This window comes from Lathyrus oleraceus, chromosome 6, assembly GCF_024323335.1.
Source record: "Lathyrus oleraceus cultivar Zhongwan6 chromosome 6, CAAS_Psat_ZW6_1.0, whole genome shotgun sequence".
In the NCBI taxonomy this organism is placed as follows: domain Eukaryota; kingdom Viridiplantae; phylum Streptophyta; class Magnoliopsida; order Fabales; family Fabaceae; genus Lathyrus; species Lathyrus oleraceus.
Window position 1 is genome coordinate 93080081 of NC_066584.1, and position 23059 is coordinate 93103139.

Sequence of the window (23059 nt, forward strand, 5' to 3'; positions counted from 1 at the left end):
TTTTTATGATCATAGAATGATAGATCCTGTTGCGTGGAGCTTGTGCATGTGTTTAGATTTAAGAATGGTTGAGTATTGAGCATGTTAGGTTAACTTTCAGTTTTGTTCATGATAATGTTTTCATTCGATCTGGAAAAGTTAGGAGGAATTGGGTTGATCCATTAGCATATTTGGATTCCTTGTTGAAAGATGATTCGATTGATATAGATTTTGTTCATTTCTGCATTTTTCCACGGCGGCGCCACCGTCTAACTCGCCTGAGAAGACGACCGGAGCTTAGCTCCGGCGTCTCTGTAATTGCTAGGGTTTTGCCTTGCTGGATCCAGGTGTGTGCTTGCTTGGATGAGCGATTGGCCAGGATTTGTTTGACTATGCCATGCGTACAGTTGAATGCTGAGTGTGCGTGCCAAATCATTTAATGAAGCGCATCGTTTCATTTAGCTGAGTTGTCTGCCATGTGTTTGCCTGTGTGTGAGTTTGATTGGTAGCATTTGCTTTGACCCTGCCATGCGTATTTTGACTTGCTGACTGAGCATGCTGACTAATAAATGAAACTGTGTGTTTTGGTGTTTTGAATGAGATCCGTTGGATTGTTACTGCGCGCGTGATCATGTGGTTGTGGATATTCCTGATTTAATTTGAATTTTGCTTTTCCCTCCAACTTCATTTGTTTATTCCATTATTTTGTTTGTTTTGTAAAATGCATAAAAAATAGAAAAATGATCCAAATGAACTCCAATTTTTTTCCTAGTTTTGTATGAATGTCTAGATTTTTATGGTATTAATTTCATGATTTGTTGATGGCTGGATTCTTTATGTGTGACTTTTGATTGAAAATTGTGCTAAATTGATATATTGTGTTCATTGCTTTGTGAAATCTTCATCTTTGAGCCAATTGATCTGATTTTTTGCATGCTTGATGATCATACATGATGTGAATTTTTGAGCCCTGGTTTGGATTTTTTCTCATATGCTATCATTGTTTTTGACACATGAAAATGTATGTGACAATTTGTGTCACATTTTTTGCATTCAATTTGTGCATTTTTGTTCATCTATCATTTGAACCTTTCTGGATTTGATCTTTTGCATTTTGTTTGTTTATGACATGAGGAACTTGCATAAAAAATTTCAAAGACTTTGCATGCTTTTCTGTTTTGATTTGAATTTTCTAAATTGGAAGTTCAGTTTGTGCACATTTTTTTATCATTGCATAGCATAGGCCATTTGAGATATCTGCTTATTGAATTGATGCTGGTCCTTTTGAGGACATTAAATGGAATGTTTGAATGTGCATTATGTGGAAGATTGAGCTTTGTTTTGATCATTTGGTTTGGTTTTGAACTTAGTCTTTGTACTGGTGTTTTGTGCATAAACTAACTGTGCTTTGTGTTTCAGGTTTGGACATTTAGCTTTGATGGTTGATTTGTTCTCACTTTGTGAGATGCAAATGATTTGAGTTCTAACATATGTTTGTTTTGTAGGTTCTAATTGATGTGCTTGAGCTCATGAGTCCATTTGAGTGCTTGAGCATTGTTCATTGAGTTATGTAATTGTGAATGGTTTCACTGTGTGTCTGTTGGTTTTCTGACTGAAATATTAACTGTTTAGCTTTTGTACAGGTACATTAGTTGCTTGCTTTTAGCTCTTGCTTGAGCTTTGGATTGTGGTTGATATACCACTTAGGTAGTTATTTTCTTACTTCATGTAGTCTGGAAGTCCTGTCACCTTTTTGGCAGGCATTTTGCTGGCAAGTCCTCCTTAAGAGGCTTTGTTCGTGTTTGTTTACATTTGGGCCAAAGACCTCCAAAATGAGGCATGTGTTATCTTGATAAGTCCTCCAAGTAGAGGCAATTGGCGGATAAAAGGGATTAGTAGCATATCCCCCGTTATTCAGTGAGTTGTTTTTATGCTCACACTACGTGCTGATGCTTGTGAACATGTACCCAAGATCTTTGTCCAGAGTCTGTCAAGTGGAATAGGATCCCACTTTCTGGATCCCCACGCTTTCTTTATTTTGAGCTCACCCCGGCCAGGGTTAAGAGCTATGAGGTCTCACCCTCATTACCACTTTGATCAGCTTCACCCTAACGTTCAATGTTAGTGGTTAAGAGCTACAGATTACCTCTTGTAGTTTGGCTTGTTTGTCGAGGTTGATATGACCCCTCTTGACTAAAGCCCACCCATTGTTTAGGCCTCTTGTATGGATATAATGTGTGATGCTTGTTCACTTGTGCTGGTGTGTTTATCTGCTTTCCTCTTCTCATCTCCATTTCTGTAGGAGTTGTATGATTGATTTCTGAGGAAGTAGGATTCTTGTTAGAGACCTCAATTTAGGGATATTGATGGCATGACAACTATTAGGCTCGAGTCTTAGTCTCCCTATTAGTTTGTTGTTTCCCTGGTCTCTGGTTAGGAGAGTGTTGTACCCTTGTTAAGGGGAACTACGTCGCCCTGATTCTCATACCAGTTGAGATACGTAGGCAGGAGGTTGCGAGCAATCTCTCCGGGCACCCTTTTGTTTTTGTTTTGTGTTCACCCTTTCTTTTGTTTCTTTGGTGAGTACTTGTTTGTTCGTTGTGTGTGTTGTATGTTCATACCTTGGGAATTTCTTCTGTTATTCATTTGGGGTTCATCTTCGGGGTTCATTTATGACGGTTGTCATTCATATTGGGGTTCATCCTTGGGGTTCATTTGTGACGTTTGTGATGATTATTCACTCGGGGTTCATCTTTGGGGTTCGTCTTTGGATATTTGGTTACTTTGTTGAGGTTCATTCTGATAACCTTTTTCTTTGGTGTTCGCTGGTTAGCGTTGGTTATTGTTGGGAGTCGGATGTAAGTCCATGTATTGGCATTCTGTTTCCTTTTTTATTGGTTATTGTTGGAAGTCGGATGTAAGTCCATGTATTGGCATTCTGTTTCCTTTTTTGTTGGTTATTGTCAGGAGTCGGATGTAAGTCCATGTATTGGCATTCTGTTTCTTTTTTTGTTGGTTATTGTTGGGAGTCGGATGTAAATCCATGTATTGGCATTATGTTTCCTTTTTTGTTGGTTATTGTCAGGAGTCGGATGTAAGTCCATGTATTGGCATTCTGTTTCCTTTTGTTTGGTTATTGTTGGGAGTCGGATGTAAGTCCATGTATTGGCATTTTGTTTCCTGTTGAGTGTTTCTTTTGACGTCTCAGCGTCTCTTTTTAGAGTCTTGTTTCAGCGTGTGTTAGCCGAGCTACGAGTGCTCTGATTCTTCTCTGGATAGAGAAGATACGTAGGCATAGGATGCGATGTCTTAGCGATCATGTCTCCCTTTCCCCGAACTACGTTAAGTCTGATGTTTGTTTCTGACAAACTACGTAGGCCCAGGATGCGACATCCTACCGAGTCCACTTCCTCCGTTTTCTTTCTTCATTTACCTGTTTACTATTCCAGTTTGTGCAATTTCTTTGAGCAGTTTTATTAGCAACCTTTTCCTATTCTTTGAGCTATCTTTTGAGCGTGGGTCCCGTCGAGTACGGCGGACGTGAGGGGTGCTAATACCTTCCCCTTGTGTAACCGACTCCCGTACCTTGTAATCTCTGGTCGTAAGACCGTTCCTTTCCCTTTCTTAGGTTAGTCCTGCGCTCCCTTTCCGTCATAAGATGAATAGCGTCGGTGGCGGCTCTGTATATTTTCCCGCCGGTTATTTTTCGCGTTGCGACAGGAACAACTTCAAAATATTTCATGGGAAATTTGTCTTTGGAGACTCTTCTCGGTCTTGTTTTTCGCCCTTAACATATTATGGAATCCATCCTTTTTTATCAGTGCTTCAATCGTGTCTCCAAGTTGGATGCAATCATGCGTGTTATGGTCGTCTCCTATATGGAAGTGGCAATACTTTGATTTATCTTTCCGATCAGTCACCCTGACAGGGTAAGGAAGTCGGTTTCCTGTTTTCCTGAACTCAGTATTGACACATTCTTGGTAAATCTTATACCGAGAAGTCATCAAAGGAGTGTACTTTTCATACCAACTATGTGATTCCTTGTCGGTGTCTTCTCTCAGTCGAGTGATTCCTTCCTGGGTGGGAGGTCAGGGTTTGAATTTGTGGTCGAGGTTAGGTTATTTAAGCGAGTATTCACCTTTTCTTCCAAGGTCATGTAGGGTTAGGCAAGTCTCTACATCCCTTGAGTCGGTTTTACCTTCATTTCCCCCCAATTTGGTGCAAAAAGGATGGTCGTAGAGGAGGCTTTTCTCAAAGATCCAGCATTTTAAGGCCTTTCCGACCCCCTTTACTTCTACTATGACCAGAGTAAATCAATAAATGTATGACAGTATGCTCTCTTTTTCCCCTTGAATGATGGTGCTCAAGGCCTCTATAGTAACCGGGTTCCTCTTCCGGACGGTGAGGCGATCACGAAAATATGCCCATGACTCAATACAACCGTCTGAGACACTATTGAACCACAACCTAGTTGGTCCGACCAAGGTCAATGCTTATATCTTGCAATGGAAGCATCGTTAGAATTGTAGTAGTCTAGCGGGTCATTAACGAGGTGGGCATGCTCGTTGGCGTCTCCCTTTCCATCGTACTCCCCCAATTTAGGAGGTTTTTTGCATTGATTTAGGGATCTTTCTTTCTAGGATCCTAGCATATAAATGATGAGTAGGTTGTACCTGAATCGACAAATATTGATTGTGATCCAAGGATGGAGCATAACTGCCTCGATTACCGATCGAAATCTAGGGATGAGGATTCTGTTTTCCACCTATAGAGCGGTCTTTTGACTTCTGAACTTTGCTCCCATTAGTTGCGGACGACTCCAAAGTGTTGGTGCGATTTCTCTTGGATGTGGCCTCTTAAACTAAATTCGCTCGGGGTTGAATATGGTGGAACCTTTCTTATATTCGAAGGAACCTTTCCTCAATTGTTTGGAGTTTTTTCCTAAACAATATTGTAGATACCATTAATTAGCTCGCTTGTTCCCTAAGTGCCTAGGTTTGCCTCAAGGGTTCCAAAATTATGCAAAACCTTAGGTCGTTCAACAAGTAAAGGAGTTGGAAGTCCAAGTGGTGGAGCTTGGGCATTTCTCATTCTTGAAGGAGGAAGAATTAGAACAAGCATTGTAGGAACGTCAATGTTGAAATTCACTTCGCTAGGAGGAGGAGTGGCATTTGGACAATTGATTTTCATCAATGCTACGACGACAACATCCAAGGACACTTCGCACAGTGGCAGAACGAGTAGCTCCAAATCTAGTCATTTACACATATCAAAGAAGTCAGAGATACAGAGGATTAAAGATTTGGGAAATTGCTAAACTGTAATAGGTGTGGAATTCAAACCAATCGATCACAATCGAATTTCGTGGTCTATTTTTTGGATCTTTATTCGGGCGTTAAGGAGAACTCCTCGCTTGAAAATATAATGCAAAGATATAGAATTGTATGAACACGGAAATTGAAATTTGTTTCCCACATATGGTGTTATTGTTCCATTCTAGTGGTCATGAGAAGATTTTAGAAGTGTGACTAAGTAGTCGATTGATATGTTTTGGTTCAGAGTGTTCTATCTCAAGGTGGTCGGATAGAGAGTGGTATGGTCGGCACGAAAAAAATACTAACCACTTCGATCCATTGTTTGGATGGAAGACTCACCGCTTATCTCTTGCGTTTGCTTTTTGGTTTGAAGTTAGCCATAAACTTCATTTTTTCTTGTATAAGGGAGTTCGAGAGTTCAACCTACTAAAAGCTCTTGTATTGATTACTCTCAAGAACAATTATTGGAGAGAGGATTATAGATTTTTCTCTTTGATCGAACCTCTATAACTTCCAATATCTTCTCTCTTCCCTTAACTCTTTATATTTTTGCACTTTATATTCTGCCAATTTATTTTCCGCTACATAACTCTTGAACTTTTTAAAAAATGTTTTCAAACTCGGGTTCTTATTCTAAAAGTTTTTCAAAACCAAGTTTTTATGAAACACATAATTCAAAACCAGGTTTCTATGGAAGTCCAAGTGGTGGAGCTTGGACATTCCTCATTCTTGAAGGAGGAAGAATTAGAACAGGCATTGTAGGAATGTCAATGTTGAAATTCACTTCGCTGGGAGGAGGAGTGGCGTTTAGACAGTTGATTTTCATCAATGCTACGACGACAACATCTAAGGACACTTCGCACGATGGCGGAACGAGTAGCTCCAGATCTAGTCATTTACACATATCAAAGAAGTCAGAGATACAGAGGATTAAAGATTTGGGAAATTGCTAAACTGTAATAGGTGTGGAATTCGAACTAATCGATCACAATCGAATTTTGTGGTCGGTTTTTTGGATCTTTGTTTGGGCGTCGAGGAGAACTCCTCGCTTGAAAATATAATGCAAAGATATAAAATTGTATAAACGAGGAAATTGAAATTTGTTTCCCACAGATGGCGCCATTGTTCCATTCTAGTGGTCATGAGAAGATTCTAGAAGTGTGACTAAGTAGTCGGCTGCTATGTTTTGGTTCAAAGTGTTCTATCTCAAGGTGGTTGGATAGAGAGTGGTATGGTCGGCACGAAACAAATACTAACCACTTCGATCCATTGTTTGGATGGAAGATTCACCGCTTATCTCCTATGTTTTCTTTTTGGTTGGAAGTTAGCTATAAACTTCATTTTTCCTTGTATAAGGGGGTTCGAGAGTTCAACCTACTAAAAGCTCTTAAGTGTATTGATTACTCTCAAGAACAATTATTAGAGAGAGGATTATAGATTTTTCTCTTTGATTGAACCTATATAACTTCCAATATCTTCTCTTTTCCCTTAACTCTTTATATTTTCGCACTTTATATTCTGCCAGTTTATTTTCCGCTACATAACTCTTGAACTTTTTAAAAAATGTTTTCAAACTCGGGTTCTTATTCTAAACGTTTTTCAAAACCAATTTTTTATGAAACACACAATTCAACCCCTTCCCCCCCCCCCCCCCCCCCCCCCCCCCCCCCCTCTCTTGTGTGCGAAGTCACATGTCCAATGGAGAGTAACATGTCTTCTCCTTAAAATAGGATATATGGTCGATAATTGTATGGGAGTAAGACACGGCTGATTGTTGGATCATTTTTTAGAGATCATGCATGATGATTTCTTGAAGAGAATTTTGTAGTACGGAGGGAAAATGGGATCACATACTTTCTCCATGACCATCCCTTTTCAGCTACTAGGATTTATCTATTGGGCCTTGTAGACGTCTCAAAACAGAAATAATCACACTTATGCACAAATATGAACAATCTTACAAAAGTGATTAAAATGATAAAAAAAATATTACTATGCTTATAATATCTAGACGTCAGCCCTCGGCACCGACGCTATTTTGTTAAGTAACAACAAAAGTAAGGATTTTTTTGTATATGATATTCATATGGATTGGTGTGGTATTAAATTCGTTCAACAATATTTACGATTTTAGGAGAAGTGTTCGACAAGAGATGTTTATTTAGGTAACTAAGTTAAAATGATAGAAAATGAAAATAAGGTTAACATATGAAATAATATTATTGGGGTTAGAGTACATTATCTTATCCTCATGTATTCTCGTGATTAATTCTACATATTTTAGTTGATATTTAATATTATCACGTATCACTATGTATATGTTGTTTGCGTCTAAACAACAATGTGAAATCTGTTAGACGATAGTACCGATCTAGAAGGGAGGATTGAATAGATCACGTATTTAAAAATTTGGCGCTTTTTTAAAATTGTTTTTAAAGGTTGCAAAATCTCCCTAGACCACGATCGTCTAAACTATCCGTTACTGGAAAGATCGGATATGCGTGAAACCTAATGGAATGACTAAGATAAAGCTAATCAACAACAATCTTAATCAATCGATCAAATACACAAATCTTTGATATATCTACGACCAATGATGAATTAAAACAATGAGAAAACAAGCAAAATATTGATAAACTTGTGTGAAGTTAATTTTAGCAAACACTTGGTGTGCACACTACACCAAGTCTTAATTTCACTAGAATTGATTGTGTAGAATTTTCCTTAGTTACAACCAAAGTGATTGCAACAATTTATCAAACAGCTTTAATGCACAACAATTAAGCGAGATGAAGTTACCAATTAGTTTCATGCAAGATTCAATTTATGCAAAAATTAAAGAGTTAGAGAAAGAGAGAACAACACTAAAAAAATTTAGGCAGTTCCCCTTTCGTCCTCGCTTCGGATACGTCTGCCCCCAATTCTAAAACTAGAATTGAGATATTTATTATCAATTAAAAAGTTTATACAAGAGATAAAATAATCACCACCAAGCAAACCTAAGTGTTGTTGTAGATCTTATTCACTTCTCTCCCCTTGGTTTGAGTTGAACCAAGTGCTTCAAACATTCCGAACAAACCTCTGATTGTAGCTACCTTATTGCAAGAACTCCAAGTTCTCCAAAACTCTAGCTCGGCTGATTTTGATTGTGACACGCTTAACCTAAACCTTTCTTCATAATCCTCCGGTTACCGTTACTCGTTTGAATGAACCCACCGTTCTTCAAACCTTTCACTCGGCTTAATCTATGAAGCAAATATTTGTGCAAAAACCCCAAATCTTGGAGGACAAAACCCTAAGATTTTATTCAAGAAAAACCCACAAAAAACTTCTACTCAAACCAAGATACACAATCCTATTTGGACATTATCACCACAACAATGCACTAGGATAAAAAAAAATTATGTGTAGTTGTTGAAACATGCAATGAAGAATGAAGACGAAGAGGAACTTTAGTGTATATCTTTCACTTTTCTTGTTAAAAAAATGAAAATGAGACTCAAGAATATATATATATATATATATATATATATATATATATATATATATATATATATATATATATATATATATATATATATATATATGTATATATATATATATATATATATATGTATATATATATATATATATATATATAAAAGATGTATGGACCAAGTGAAAAACACAGCAGAACTTTTAGCAAAAATACACACTAGAAAAATGAGTGAAATTAGCAACCACTCGACCTGCTCAGACCCCCAGTAACACAATTCAAATAAAACAGGTTATGAGTCAACCGCAACAGGGTGATGAGTCGACTCATCTTGTTTTTTCATAAATGAGACGACATATGACTCGACCTGATTAGACCCATAAGTTAAAAAGAAAATGACATGCATGAATGAGTCGACCACTCCAAAGCATTAGTCGACTCAAAGATTTTAAATGGTCAAAATGAGTTTTTTTATGTATTTTGGTCAACCTAAACCATTCTCTTATGTACCTAAGGTACCAACAATGATCAAGTGCAATATTGACATATATGAGATGCTCCTATATGCATAGACACATTGAATTGATACTTTGAGCATGTTAAAGAATGAATGCACTCTATGATATGATGACACCGTCTAAAGTACATTGTATGAGCTACTAAAAGGTTTGACATCATTAAAACAAGGACTAAGAACCTTTGCCCTCACATACTCCTCCTTTTTTATGATGGTAAATTATGGCACAATCTTTAATATATCACGTACTTTGGTAGACATCCTCCCCCTGATTTTATGCATTCCTTTGGAAAAAAATCTGCTATCATAATCATAAGTTGTGTTTCCATTGCTTCTCCCCGTTTGACAACATGGAAAAGAGACAAGGACAAGGTCAATCGGAATCAAAATATATTCATAAGCATGTAATCAACCACTTTGCAACAGATTAACATTAACAACCATTCACATCAAATTAATTTAATGTAAGAAATATAATCATAAATAAGACACAAAACTAGAAAAATAAATTTAGTACACTACATAGCCAAATTTGTTCAACATAAGTTCCAAGACAAATAAACTAAACACAATAACATGCAAACATGAAAAAGATGAAATGCATGTTAAATATGATTCCTAAGCAAGTTTACACATATTTCAAACATAGAAATGGATTAAGCTTAGACTAAATCATAAAATAAACATCAATGAAGTGCATTATATAGAACAAGTACATACATATATAAATGATCAAGATAGTTTAAATAGATAGGAATGATATTACCTCCAATGACGATAAACAATGAATTCCCTCACATAGCTCGCACTTATCGATGTGATTAATCAAAGAATAGGCAGGCATAGATATAGAGAAAGCATCATATATAAATTTAAAAGTGATCTGAGATATCAAGAACACCCATTTCCCTACGGATGTGGAAGAAAGGTTCTGTCGCAAGTGGTTTTGTGAAAATATTGGCAAGTTGATTTTTGATATCAACATGCTCGAAAACGACATCACCTTTCTCAACATGATCCCTAAGGAAGTGATGTCGAATTTCAATATGTTTAGTGTGTGAATGTAATATAGAATTTTTGGTTAGATTAATGGCGCTTGTATTGTCACACAAAATGGAAATACGTTCAAGTTGAACATAGAAGTTGAGTAATTATTGTTTGAGCCACAAGATTTGGGTACAACAACTACCGGTTGCAACGTATTCCGCCTCGGCTGTTGACAAAGCAACAAAAACTTTCTTTTTGATGTGCCAACTCACTAAGGAATTTAAATAAAAATGAAAAGTACCACTAGTGATTTTCCTATCCGATTTGCAACCTGCAAGGACGGAATCATAGTAGCCAACCAAAGAACAATCACTTCCCTTAGAAAACCAAAGCCCATACTTTGAAGTATCACAGAGGTATCTAAGTATGCGCTTGACGACCTTTAAGTGTGATTCTTTATGACATGATTGATACCTAGCACACATACATACACTAAACATAATATCTGGACGAGATGTGGTAAGATAGAGGAGGGAACCTATCATACCTCTATACATTTTTACATCTACGGCCTTACTATTTTCATCCCGGTCCATATTTACCACAGTAGGCATTGGAGTGTCGATTACTTTGGAGTTTCCCATATCGAAGCGCTTGAGTAACTCATTGCAGTACTTCGTTTGGCTCATAAAAGTTCCTTCTTCAAGTTGCTTGATTTGAAGTCCGAGGAAGTAATTTAACTCCCCTATCATGCTCATTTCAAATTCTCCCTGCATCAACTTAGAGAATTCCTTGACCAAATTTATGTTAGTGGATCCAAAAAATGATGTCATCTACATAAACTTGAACTAAAATATAGTGTTTTCCTCGATGATTAATAAAAAGGGTTGTATCAACCTTCCCTCTTGAGAATCCTTGTTCTAGTATAAACTTGCTAAGACACTCATACCAAGCCCAAGGGGCTTGTTTGAGACCGTACAAAGCATGCTTAACCTTATAAACATAGTTAGGATGCTCATAGTTTTTAAAACTGGGAGGTTGAGATACATAGACCTCTTCACTAATGTATCCGTTTAGAAAAGCACGCTTAACATCCATTTGAAATAATTTGAAGTTTTGAGAACAAGCATAGGCAAGCAAAAGGCATATAGCCTCGAGTCTGGTGATCGGAGCATAAGTCTCCTCATAGTCGATGCCTTCCTCTTGGTTATACCCTTGAGCAACAAGGTGAGCCTTGTTGCAAGTTATAACTCTGTTTTCGTATAACTTGTTCCTAAACACTCATTTAGTACAATTACTCGATGGCCTCGCGGAGGGGGGACAAGATCCCACACCTCATTTCTCTTGAACTGATTAAGTTCCTCTTACATTGCTAAAAACCAATGTCCATCGAGTAATACGTCTTTGGAGTTTTTAGGCTCAATTTGAGAGATGAAAGTGAAATGATAACAAAAGTTACTTATCTTTGACTGTGTGGTGACTCCCTTTGAGATATCTCCTAGAATATTATCGATGGGATGATCCTTATAAGATTTCCATTCCAAAGGAAGATCGTTGTTATTAATTGGATGATCCTCCTCTTTCTTTTCAGATACATGATCCAGCTTCTCCTCAACTTTTTCCGGATTGGGTTCAACACTCTTTTCTTCTTGATCTTTTATTATGTTTTCTGAAGGAACACCTGCACCATCAATAAAAGTACCTTCTCCGACAATTTTCGGATAAGATTCATCAAAGGAAACATGCATGGATTCTTCAATGATACATAACCTTTTGTTGTATACCCTATATGCTTTACTAGATTGAGAATATCCGAGAAAGATAACTTCATCATCTTTTGAGTAAAATTTACCAAGGTTTTATTTACCATTATTTAACACAAAACATTTACATCCAAAGCCATGAAGATATGAAACATTAGGTTTCCTTCCCTTTAACAATTCATAAGGAGTTTTGTTGAGAATAGGACGAATGAATATCCTATTCAAGACATAACAAGTCGTATTTATGGCATCGGCCTAAAAATATTTAGGAATACCATTTTCATTGATCATAGTCCTTCCAAGCTCTTCTAAAACTCGTTTTTTACGTTCCACTACACCATTTTGTTGTGGAGTTCTTGGAGCAAAAAATTATGATCAATGCCATTTGTTTCACAAAATTCCTCAAAGAGGTGGTTTTCAAATTCACCTCCATGATCACTTCGGATAATAACTATGCTAGTGTTCAATTTTTTTTTGAGAAATCTTGGCAAACTTTTCAAAAGCGGAAAAAGTGTCACTTTTACTTGCTAAGAAAATGGTCCAACAAAATCTAGAGTAGTCATCTACGATAACAAAACCATAGTAGTTTCCACCTAGACTTTTAATTCTAGATGGCCCAAAAAGGTCCGTATGGAGAAGTTCAAGGGGTCTCGTTGTAGAAACAATGGTTTTAGACTTAAAAGAGATCCTTGTTTGCTTTCCCATTTGGCACGCATAAGTGATCTTTTGAAAATTTGATTTTGGGTAGACCAACTACTAAATCTTTTGCAACTACTTTATTTAGCAAGTCAAAGTTGACATGCGTTAATCGCCTATGCCAAAGCCAAGAGTCTTCACTCATGGAGACAAGACATTTAGCGCTAGTCAAAGATACTTCATTCAAGTCAAGCATGTATACGTTATTTACCCTCAAGCCCTTAAACACATCATTTTTTTATCATTATGTTCAATCATGCAACAATCTTTTGAAAATGATATTTTATATCCTTTGTCGCATAATTGGATAATGCTAATAAGATTGTGCTTAAGGCCTTCAACTAAACGGACATCTGAGATAGTAGTAGAAGAGGGATTATCTACACTACCTTTTCCGAGTATAGCTCCCTTGTTATTATCACCATAGATTACAAATCCTTTCTTCTTAGCTACAAAGTCAAAGAATAAGAAAATGTCACCCATCATATGTCTTGAGCATCCACTATCGAGAAACCATCTTCTCTCCGTAGCCTCAAGACATTCCACCTACAAATTAAACAAGGGAAGGAGGTACCCAATTTTCATTGGGTCCTTGTGTGTGAGTGAAACTTTGGTTGCATTTGGGCAACCATTGGAAAATTCCTTTAGGAACCAAAAATCTCCTAAATCGGCATTTAGCAATAGTGTGTCCCCTCTTACAAAAATATAGACAATTTAAGTTTGGATGACAATTGCTTTTGCTAACTTGATTTTTTACCATATAAGTGTATTTTTCATAAGGATTATTCATGTTACTTCTAAAATGTGATTGATCAATAGCAAAGGTAACTTTAGGTTGTAAAGCCTTGCCTAGTTTATCTTGAAGAGTCCTAACCTCTCTTTGCCAAATGTGATAAGTTTCACATCCAGATCATCTAAACCAAAATCCCCTATCATCTTCAGTTTTGCCTTTAGTAGCCTTTATCATAGATTTCTTAAGAGTTTCTAATTTCTTTTCGGAATCAGAAACCTTCTTTTCTAAATACCAGAAAATCTTCTTATTTGAGGCTAAGTGTTTAAAAGCTTCCATGGCCTCATTGTGTAGAGTACTAAAGGCTTTTTGCAAATCAAAATAAGACATTTTATCAACATGATCATATTTAGAATGACTCACATTCTTTTTCTTCTTTTGATGACCCATAAGATAAAGATTGACCTTTTCTTCTTCATCACTTGAGTTACCATTACTTGAGGGCTCACTATCGCTCTCTCATGCAATGTATGCTCTTCTAGCTTTGCTAGATTTCTTGTGACGTTTGATTTTTCCTTTGCCTTTCTTCAACAATGGACAATCTGGCTTATAGTGACCGGCATTTCCGCAATTGTAACATGAGCCTCTTGACTTAGTTGTCTCACTTTCTTCTTGATTTGAGAATTTTGATTGTCTTCTATAGTTGACTAGATTTTTATCCGAATGTTGACACTTCATTCTTTCTAAGGTATCAGTTATACCTCCTTACAAACAACCCCATGTCTTCATTCAAATCTTTATCATCATCACTTGATTCACTCTCACACGTATCAGTGGTGGATGACTTAGAACTTGAAGCCTTTAAAGCGATATACTTCTTTTCGTTGTCCTTTGCTTTCTCCTTATTTTCCTTCTTTTGACTATTTTCATATTTTTCAATGTTCATGAGATCTTGCTCATGCTCTTGAAGCTTACAAAACAATGTTGTCATGTCCAATGTTCTTAAATCATTGGCTTCCTTAATCGCGGTGACCATTGGTTGACATTCTCTGTTAAGACATCTTAAGATTTTGTTAGTAGCAAAATCATTAGGGGCAGTTTTATCAAGAGCATTTAACCGATTGATTAGATGAGAAAATCTCTTTTACATATCAGCAATGGTTTCACCATCCTTCATATGAAAAAGGTCTAATTCTTGAGTCAAAGTGTTTATTCTAGCTAGTTTGGCATCATTGGTTCCCTCACGGGAAATTTGCAATGAGTCCCACATAGCTTTAGCACTAGTACAATGGGAAGCCCTGTAATACTCATCAACACCTAAGGCGACGATGATCATATTCCTGGCTTTCTAATCATAAATGTACTTTTTCCCATCCTCTTCATTCCACTGTGCTTCAGGTTTAGGTATAAAAACGACATCCGCATTGGTCACAGTTATTTCCATAGGACCATCTTGGATGACTTTCCATACCTTCCTATCAACAGAGTTGATATGAATATGCATACAATCTTTCCAATAACTGTAGTTTTCACCAGTGAAAATAGGCGCTCTATTGTACGCCCCTTTAGGATCGTTATCCATTTTCTAAAAAGTTATATGTGAAACACTAGATGAACCGGTGTGTGTGATACCACTTGTTATACGATAGTAGCGATCTAGAAGCGGTGGTTGAATAGATCATGTAATTAAAGATTTAGCGCTTTTTTAAAATTGTTTTTAAAGATTGCGAAAGCTCCCTAGACCACGATCGTCTAAACGATTCGTTACTGGAAAGATTGGATATGCGTGAAACCTAATGGAATGACTAAGATAAAGTAAATCAACAACAATCTTAATCAATTGATCAAATACACAAATCCTTGATATAGCTACCACCAATGATGAATTAAAACAATGAGAAAACAAGCAAAATAATGATAAACTTGTGTGAAGTTAATTTTAGCAAACACTTGGTGTGCACACTACGTCAAGTCTTAATTTCACTAGAATTGATAGTGCAGAATTTTCCTTAGTTACAACCAAAGTGATTGCAACAATTTATCAAACAGCTTTAATGCACAACAATTAAGCGAGACGAAGTTACCAATTAGTTTCACGCAATATTCAATTTATGTAGAAATTAAAGAGTTAGAGAAAGAGAGAACAACACCAAATTTGTTTAGGCGGTTCCCCTTTCGTCCTCGCTTCGGGTACGTCTGCCCCCAATTCTAAAACTAGAATTGAGATATTTATTATCAATTGCAAAGTTTATACAAGAAAATAAATAATCACCACCAAGCAAACCTAATTGTTGTTGTATATCATATTAACTTCTCTCCCCTTGGTTCGAGTAAAACCAAGTACTTCAAACGTTCCAACAAACCTCCGATTGTAGATACCTTATTGCAAAAATCCAAGTTCTCCAAAACTCTAGCTCGGCTGATTTCGATCGCGACACGCTTGAACCCAAACCTTTCTTCAAAATCCTCCGGTTATCGTTACATGTTCGAATGAACCCAACGTTCTTCAAACCTTTCACTCAGCTGAATCTATGAAGCAAAGATTTGACCAAAAAAAAACAAATCTTGGAGGACAAAACCCTAAGATTTTATTCAAGAAAAGCCCACTAAAAACCTCTACCCAAACCAAGATACACAATCCTATTTGGACGTTATCACCACAATAATGCATTATCATAAAAAAATTGTTATGTCTAGTTGTTGAAACATGCAATGAAGAATGAAGATGGAGAGGAACTTTAGTGTATATCTTTCACTTTTCTTGTTAAAAAAATGAAAATGAGACTCGAGAATATATATATAATATATATATATATATATATATATATATATATATATATATATATATATATATATATATATATATATATATATATATATATATATATATATATATATATATATATATATATATATATATATATATATATATATATATATAAATCAGTGACCACTCGACCTGTTCAAACCCGCAGCAACACAATTCAAATAAAATAGGTTATGAGTCGAATGCAATAGGGCGATGAGTCGACTCATCTTGTTTTTCCATAAACGAGTCGACATATGACTCGACCCGATCAGATCCGTGAGTTACAAAGAAAATGACATGCATGAATGAGTCAATTGCTCCAAAGCATGAGTCAACTCAGAGATTTTAAATGGTCAAAATGAGTTTTTTTGATGTATTTTGGTCAATCAAAACCATTCTCTTATGGACCTAAGGTACCAACAATGATCAAGTGCAATATTGACATGTATTAGATGCTCCTATATGCATAGACATATTGAATTGATATTTTGAGCATGTTAAAGAATGAATGCCCTCTATGATAGGGGTGTTTAAAACCAAACCAACCCAATAGAAAACCGCAAACCAAACCAAACCAAACCGAAACCGCAAAAAACCGCATTTGGTTCGGATTCGTTTGGGTCATTTTTTAATAAAACCGCATGGTTTGGTTTGGTTTGCGGTTTGTATTTTGCAAACCGAACTAAACCAAACCAAACCGCATTATGTTACAACCCAAAGTTCACTTATCCCACATCCAACCCAAACCTCAAACCTAGTATGCCTTAACCTTACAATTACATACGATTTTCTCTTAATCACACTTAGGGTTTCAATTTCAACCTTCTTAAATCTCTCATAGTAGTATCACACATTTTTCTCATCTTCTTTTTCATGTAGATCTCGCATATTCTACTCTAATAAGTCCTCTATTATGTTCTTTCTTTTTTATCTTTTATGTTACTATTTTCTTTTCCAATTACGTTTTTATTGCACTTTTCTTCTCAATCTCGCATCTCTTATGTTCTTTTTTGCATCTTCTCTAATCTCTCATCTCATATGTTTTTTTTATGTTTTATTATAATGTCTTTGATATTATTTTATGCTACTATTTATATTTGTCTTTTATTCCACTTTTGTCTAATCTGGTTTTTTGTATATTGAATGAAACATTTTTGTCTAAATATGATGAATTTTGATGTTATTTAGTAATATATAAATGACTAAACACAAAGTTATGTCGCTATTTATAGGAGTATATATGGCTCAATAAGAATATTATAAAAAACCGAACCAAGCCAAACCGCATTGATTTGGTTTGGTTTGGTTTGATTTTATTTCTAAAAGTCAACCGAACCAAACCGAACCGCATGCTTTTTTCTCTTGCAGTTCGGGTGATTTTTATCGCAAAAACCGCCCAAACCGCACCGCGAACACACCTACTTAATGATATGATGACACCGTCCAAAGTACACAGTATGAGCTACTAAAAGATTTGACATCATTAAAATAAGGAATAAGAACATTTGCCCTCACAAAATCAATCGTATTGCTTAACTGACGATCTCTTAGTAGGTTAACCAATATAATATCTTTAACTTTTGACAATATATGTAAATGTCAAACCTAAATCCATCTCCAAAATTTAGTGTTTAACACATGAAAATCCTAGATCTGCTTATGAAAAAAGTTTATCAATATCAATTAAAAGACATATAACACATTATTATTAGCTAGGTTATAAAAAAATATTAAGAACGAGAATAATCAACAATATTATTGAAAAAACTAGAACATATATCACACGATTATCAAAAGGACTACATGAGTATTTGGACCGTTACATATAACCCCAACAAAAGAGAATTTAGCTACACTACTAACGGTTGGAAAAGGGATACAACCACGTCCGACTAACTGTTTTGAGGTAAGGTGTAATTGTATGTATGATACTTTTCACCACGATCGTACAACCATGATTATAAGTCAAGTAGCGTGCAACATATCACAACGGTTGCTTTAAACAATTGTTATTGTATGTCTCAACCTATCAAATGGTTACTTTAAACAATCGTTGTTGTATGTCTTTTAATAAAATGTAGCACTAGAACAACAACAACAACAACAACAAGAACTACAACAAGAATAACAAGGAAAAGAACAACAACAACAATAACAAAAACAACAATAAGAGCAATAACAAGAATAACAACAAGAACAAAAACAACAAAACCAACAACAACAAAAAGAACAAAAAGAACAACAACTAACATTGCTAACTTTAATCCATATTTTTCTTGTCTCACTCAAGTTGGAGTAGAGGTGATGGAGTTATGAAATTTTTTAATGAAAGAAATGATGTTTTCGAGTTTTATTTATGAAATAAATGATATTTTCGAGTTTGGTTTAGTACAGAAATAGAGTATCGTAAATGAAAGATGATGTTTGGAGGTAGAAAATGAAGTTTGTCTAAGTTGAAAGTTCATCTAAGTTTTAGGTTTCACGCGGATCACTAATGGTAGTGTCTTGAGTGTTGATACTCACTAAATGGACGGCAAATATTTGTTTAAGAACAGTGAAGAAACTCAATAAGCACGCTTATATTTTCCCATGATCTTGAGTGACTTTTCACCACGGTTGGAAGTTCCAACTGTGGTGAAAAGTAGCTTAAAAATAAATAAATAAAAATGGTAGGTTCTAACCTATCACAACGGTTACTTTGAACAACAGTTGTTGTATGTCTCAACCTCACAACGGCTACTTTAAACAACTGTTGTTGTATGTCTTGTAAAAAATGGCTTTAAATAAATAAATAAATAAATAATTGTAGGTGCTAGGGTTTGAACTCATGACCAGACGCCGCTTTTCACCACGGTTGGAAGTTCTAACTATGGTGAAAAGTGACTTAAAAATAAATAAAACAAAATTCTATTTGCTAGGATTCGAACTCATGAACAGACGTCACTTTTACCGCAATTGTAAGTTTCAATTGTGGTGAAAAGTGACTTAAAAATAAATAAGAAACAAAATTGTAGGTGCTAGGATTCAAATTCATTACCGGATTTTCACCACAGTTGGTACCTCTGGCCGTTGTGAAATGTCTTTTAATAAATACAAAAAAAAGAAAAATGTCCAAAAAAATATTATCATTATTAACATGAAGACCGTTGTAAAATAGATGTTAGGAAGACTCTATTTTGTAATAGTGCTACTCTTATTCATAATAATTTTACAATAATGATTAAGAAAGAGATGAAAAAACCTTAGCATCAAGTAATTTCGCCACTTAGCAGCGTGCAAATTGAATAAATCATTTTATGGCCTAAAAGTGGCTACAAGACAATGGTATGACAAGTTGCAATAATGCATTCTATAAGTTTCCTTTCATTTCAAGCAAATAAGATCACTCCTTCTTTATATACTTTCATTTTCATCAAGGTGTAACTCTCTAAGCCTTAGTGTATCCAAATGATATTTTGATCATCCGCTCTTTTGCTTGGCTTGTTCATGATCTGATAACAAGCACAATGTTAAATTTGAATTGGAAAAGCTAGGCATAGTTGAATATTTCTAGGCATTGAAGTCAAGTATCAAACTCAAAGCTCCAAAACATCTATTTCATTCCAAGTATATCAGAGATTTATTGGCAAGATGAAATATGACAAATGCAAATGATATTGTCACGGTTCAGCATGCTCTTGTTGCCCTTCAAATTGATGAGACACTAATCAATCCTTTAGATACTTCAACTTTTCAAGATCTCATAAACAAACTTAAACTTACCACCTTGTTCTTGTGGCAGAGTATTAGAGGAATAATTTAAATGTAAACTTTTAGGAAACAAGTACTTGGGTTTGTTAGTTAGTTATAGTTTGTTGAAGTTCTTTCAAGTTTGTTACAATTCAAATTAGCAAAATATACTTCCACTATATCAAAAAAAATTTACTTAGTTTGTCATTAGCCTTTGAATAACCCCAATCAATATAAAAATAATTAATTAAAGTAATCACCAGCAGGATCTACTAGACTGACTCCTCCGCCAATGTCCCCAAGGGCGTTACCTAAAGTGCTTCCTACATCTCTGATTATGCCTCCGATGCCAACAATGTGATTCTTCGTGTTCTTCAAACCATCTTCTCCAGCTGGAACATCTCTTGCACTTGTTGTAGCTACAGCAAGAGCCAGAATCACCAAAGTGCACCACTTACTCATTTCTCTCTTCATCTTTTTCTCTCACTCAAAAGTATATTATAACAGCGAAGCTGAGGTTTCTCGTTTTATAGAGGAGAATATGTGAGGTTGGATAGTTGAGTAAAAAAGTAAATAAGAGATATATCACCAATAATATATATTTATTAAACACCGACATATATATTATTTAAAGTTAAATTATTTGTTTCAATATAACTATCGCCATGTATTTATTTCCACGTAAATGTTTAATTTTGTAAAATTATTTTTTATTATTCATTAGTTGTTAACTATTACTTTAGTTTGGGCCGAACAATATTTCATGGCCCGTTAATATAACTAGGCTACAACGCTTTGGCATGTTCACGAATCAATAAAATTAGAAGGCCGCATAACATAGACGTCACCATAATATCAAGAAACTATGAGACTAAAATACTCACCGCCACCTATAGACTCGAAGAAGGTTTTAGGATCTCGAGAATAAGTACGGGCATGCTCTAAATGAATATTTGATTCAAACAAATATTTGATTCAGAAAAATATTGAAGGATGGTTCATCCCCAAATGACATAATAATATTACTTTGACACTTATGGACAATGATCATACTGTAACAGATTCTAGGTCCCACCATAAACCCTAAAATTCGTTTATAAAAGCCACCGTAAATGTCGAATTAAGATATACATATTTTTTACATAAAATACCTATTACATCCGATAAAAATTTATTCAGACATTAGAGGGTTTATAAGTATCATCTTTGTCAAGGTGACAAACCATGATCAAAGAGCTACTTTACTTTCTAGAAATTCTAAAATCTAGTAAACTTCAAAATTACGTGAGCAACTCCTTTCAAGAAGGATCATTGATATTGACTGTGGGAACGATCATCAACGTTCAAATACTTATTCAAAGGTTAGAATGGGAAACTTAGGAAAAAGTGGGAACGATCATCAACGTTCAAATACTTACTCAAAGGTTAGAATGGGAAACTTAGGAAAAAGAACAACAGATAATTCAAACTATCCACGATAAGTCGCTAGTAAGGTCATGAGAAGGAAGCGTGATCTCAAAGATAGACTCGTGACATATGTCTTACACAAGTGAGAAGTACAACAAGTTAACATAAGCAATGCCTTAGTTAATGGTTACCTTGAAGAAGAGGTTTATAAGCAACAACCCCAATGCTTTAATAACACTTACGAAACTCTGGTGTGAAATTTGAATAAATCATTGTATGGCCTCAAACAGGCTGCAAGACAATAGTATGACAAGTTACATCAAGCATTCTATCAGTTTGATTTCATTTTAGGAAAATGGATCATTCCTTAGTTATTTAATCACATCAAGGTGTCACTCTCTAAGCCTTAGTGTATGTAATGATATTATGATCATCGGTTCCTTTGCTTAGTTTGTTCATAACTTGATGACAAGCTTAATGTCAAATTTGCATTGAAGATCCTAGGCAGACTTGAATACTTCTTAGGTGTTGAAGTCAAGTATAAAACTTAAGGCTCCATACATCCATTTAATTCCAAGTACTCAGGGATTTATTGGCAAGAGAAAATATGATATATATGTAAATTATCTCCTCACTCAAAGGCACAACAACAGTAAACTCAACAAACATGGCTCAGATGTTTTTCCATATCCTTAACACTACAAGTTTATTGCATGTGTCTTACATTATGAAACTTTGGATAGTCCTGACATCTCTTTCAATGTTAATAAATCTTGTCAATTTATGGCTAATCATCCTTCTTCTCATTGGTTTACAAATCAAAGTATTCTTTTTTAAGCAAGTGGGTAACCAAGCACCATCCAAAATGAATATAAAGAAAATATGAGAGCTATAAAAATAGGGGGGAACTAAACCCTCTAAGGCATAACAAAATGAAAATTAGGAAGACCTAACTTGTCCTTAATCATGTTGGCCTGAAGAAAAGGCGGCATGATGGGCCTAAAATGGAGACAGTCAAAATTAAGACCTCTATTGGCCAAAGAGTCAGCATGAGCATTACCCTCTCTAAAGATATGAGTGACCACAAGGTTCATATTACAAGCAAAATCAAGACAATTAAACCAATGATTTCTTAAGCTCCAAGGGATGTGAACTCTCTTTTTGAAAGCTTTAACAACAAGAGTAGAAATAGTCTCAATCCACAAATTAGAAATATTCAAATGATGAGCTAACTTAATTTCCCGAAGCTCTCCAAACATTTCCGTAAAGAAGGCAGATTTCAACACCACTGGCTCTGCGAAAGTACCAAGAAAATAAGCACCACTATTTTGAAAAACACCCCCACAAGTAGCCATAACATGAGTTGTCGAACCATCAACGTTGCACTTAGTCCAATTAGAAATGAGGGGGTGCCAAATGACCTGTTTGATGAAGGGAGAATTAGGAGGATGCAAAGAAATATTAAACTTCTTCAGAAAGACGAAGTCTAATATAGAGCCAAACGACTTCAATTTAGTGTGATTACTAGCAATAGAAAACGTGGACATGATCATTATGATGGCTGCCTTCCAAGAAATATGTTTGTTACAAAAACGAGCCTGATTTCGAACAAACCAAACAGTGGAAATAACATTGATGATCATAAACTTAAG

At 35.5% G+C, this 23059-nt stretch overlaps 1 protein-coding gene across 1 annotated transcript in view; it reads left to right on the forward strand.

Moving 5' to 3' along the window:
• LOC127094174 (uncharacterized) overlaps positions 1–18520 on the forward strand; it is a 56352-nt gene extending 37832 nt beyond the window's left edge. The window contains exon 3 of the mRNA XM_051033034.1: positions 18359–18520. Coding sequence (XP_050888991.1) covers positions 18359–18520 — 162 coding nt within the window. The remainder of the gene's footprint in view (positions 1–18358) is intronic.
• Positions 18521–23059: the final 4539 nt, after the last annotated feature.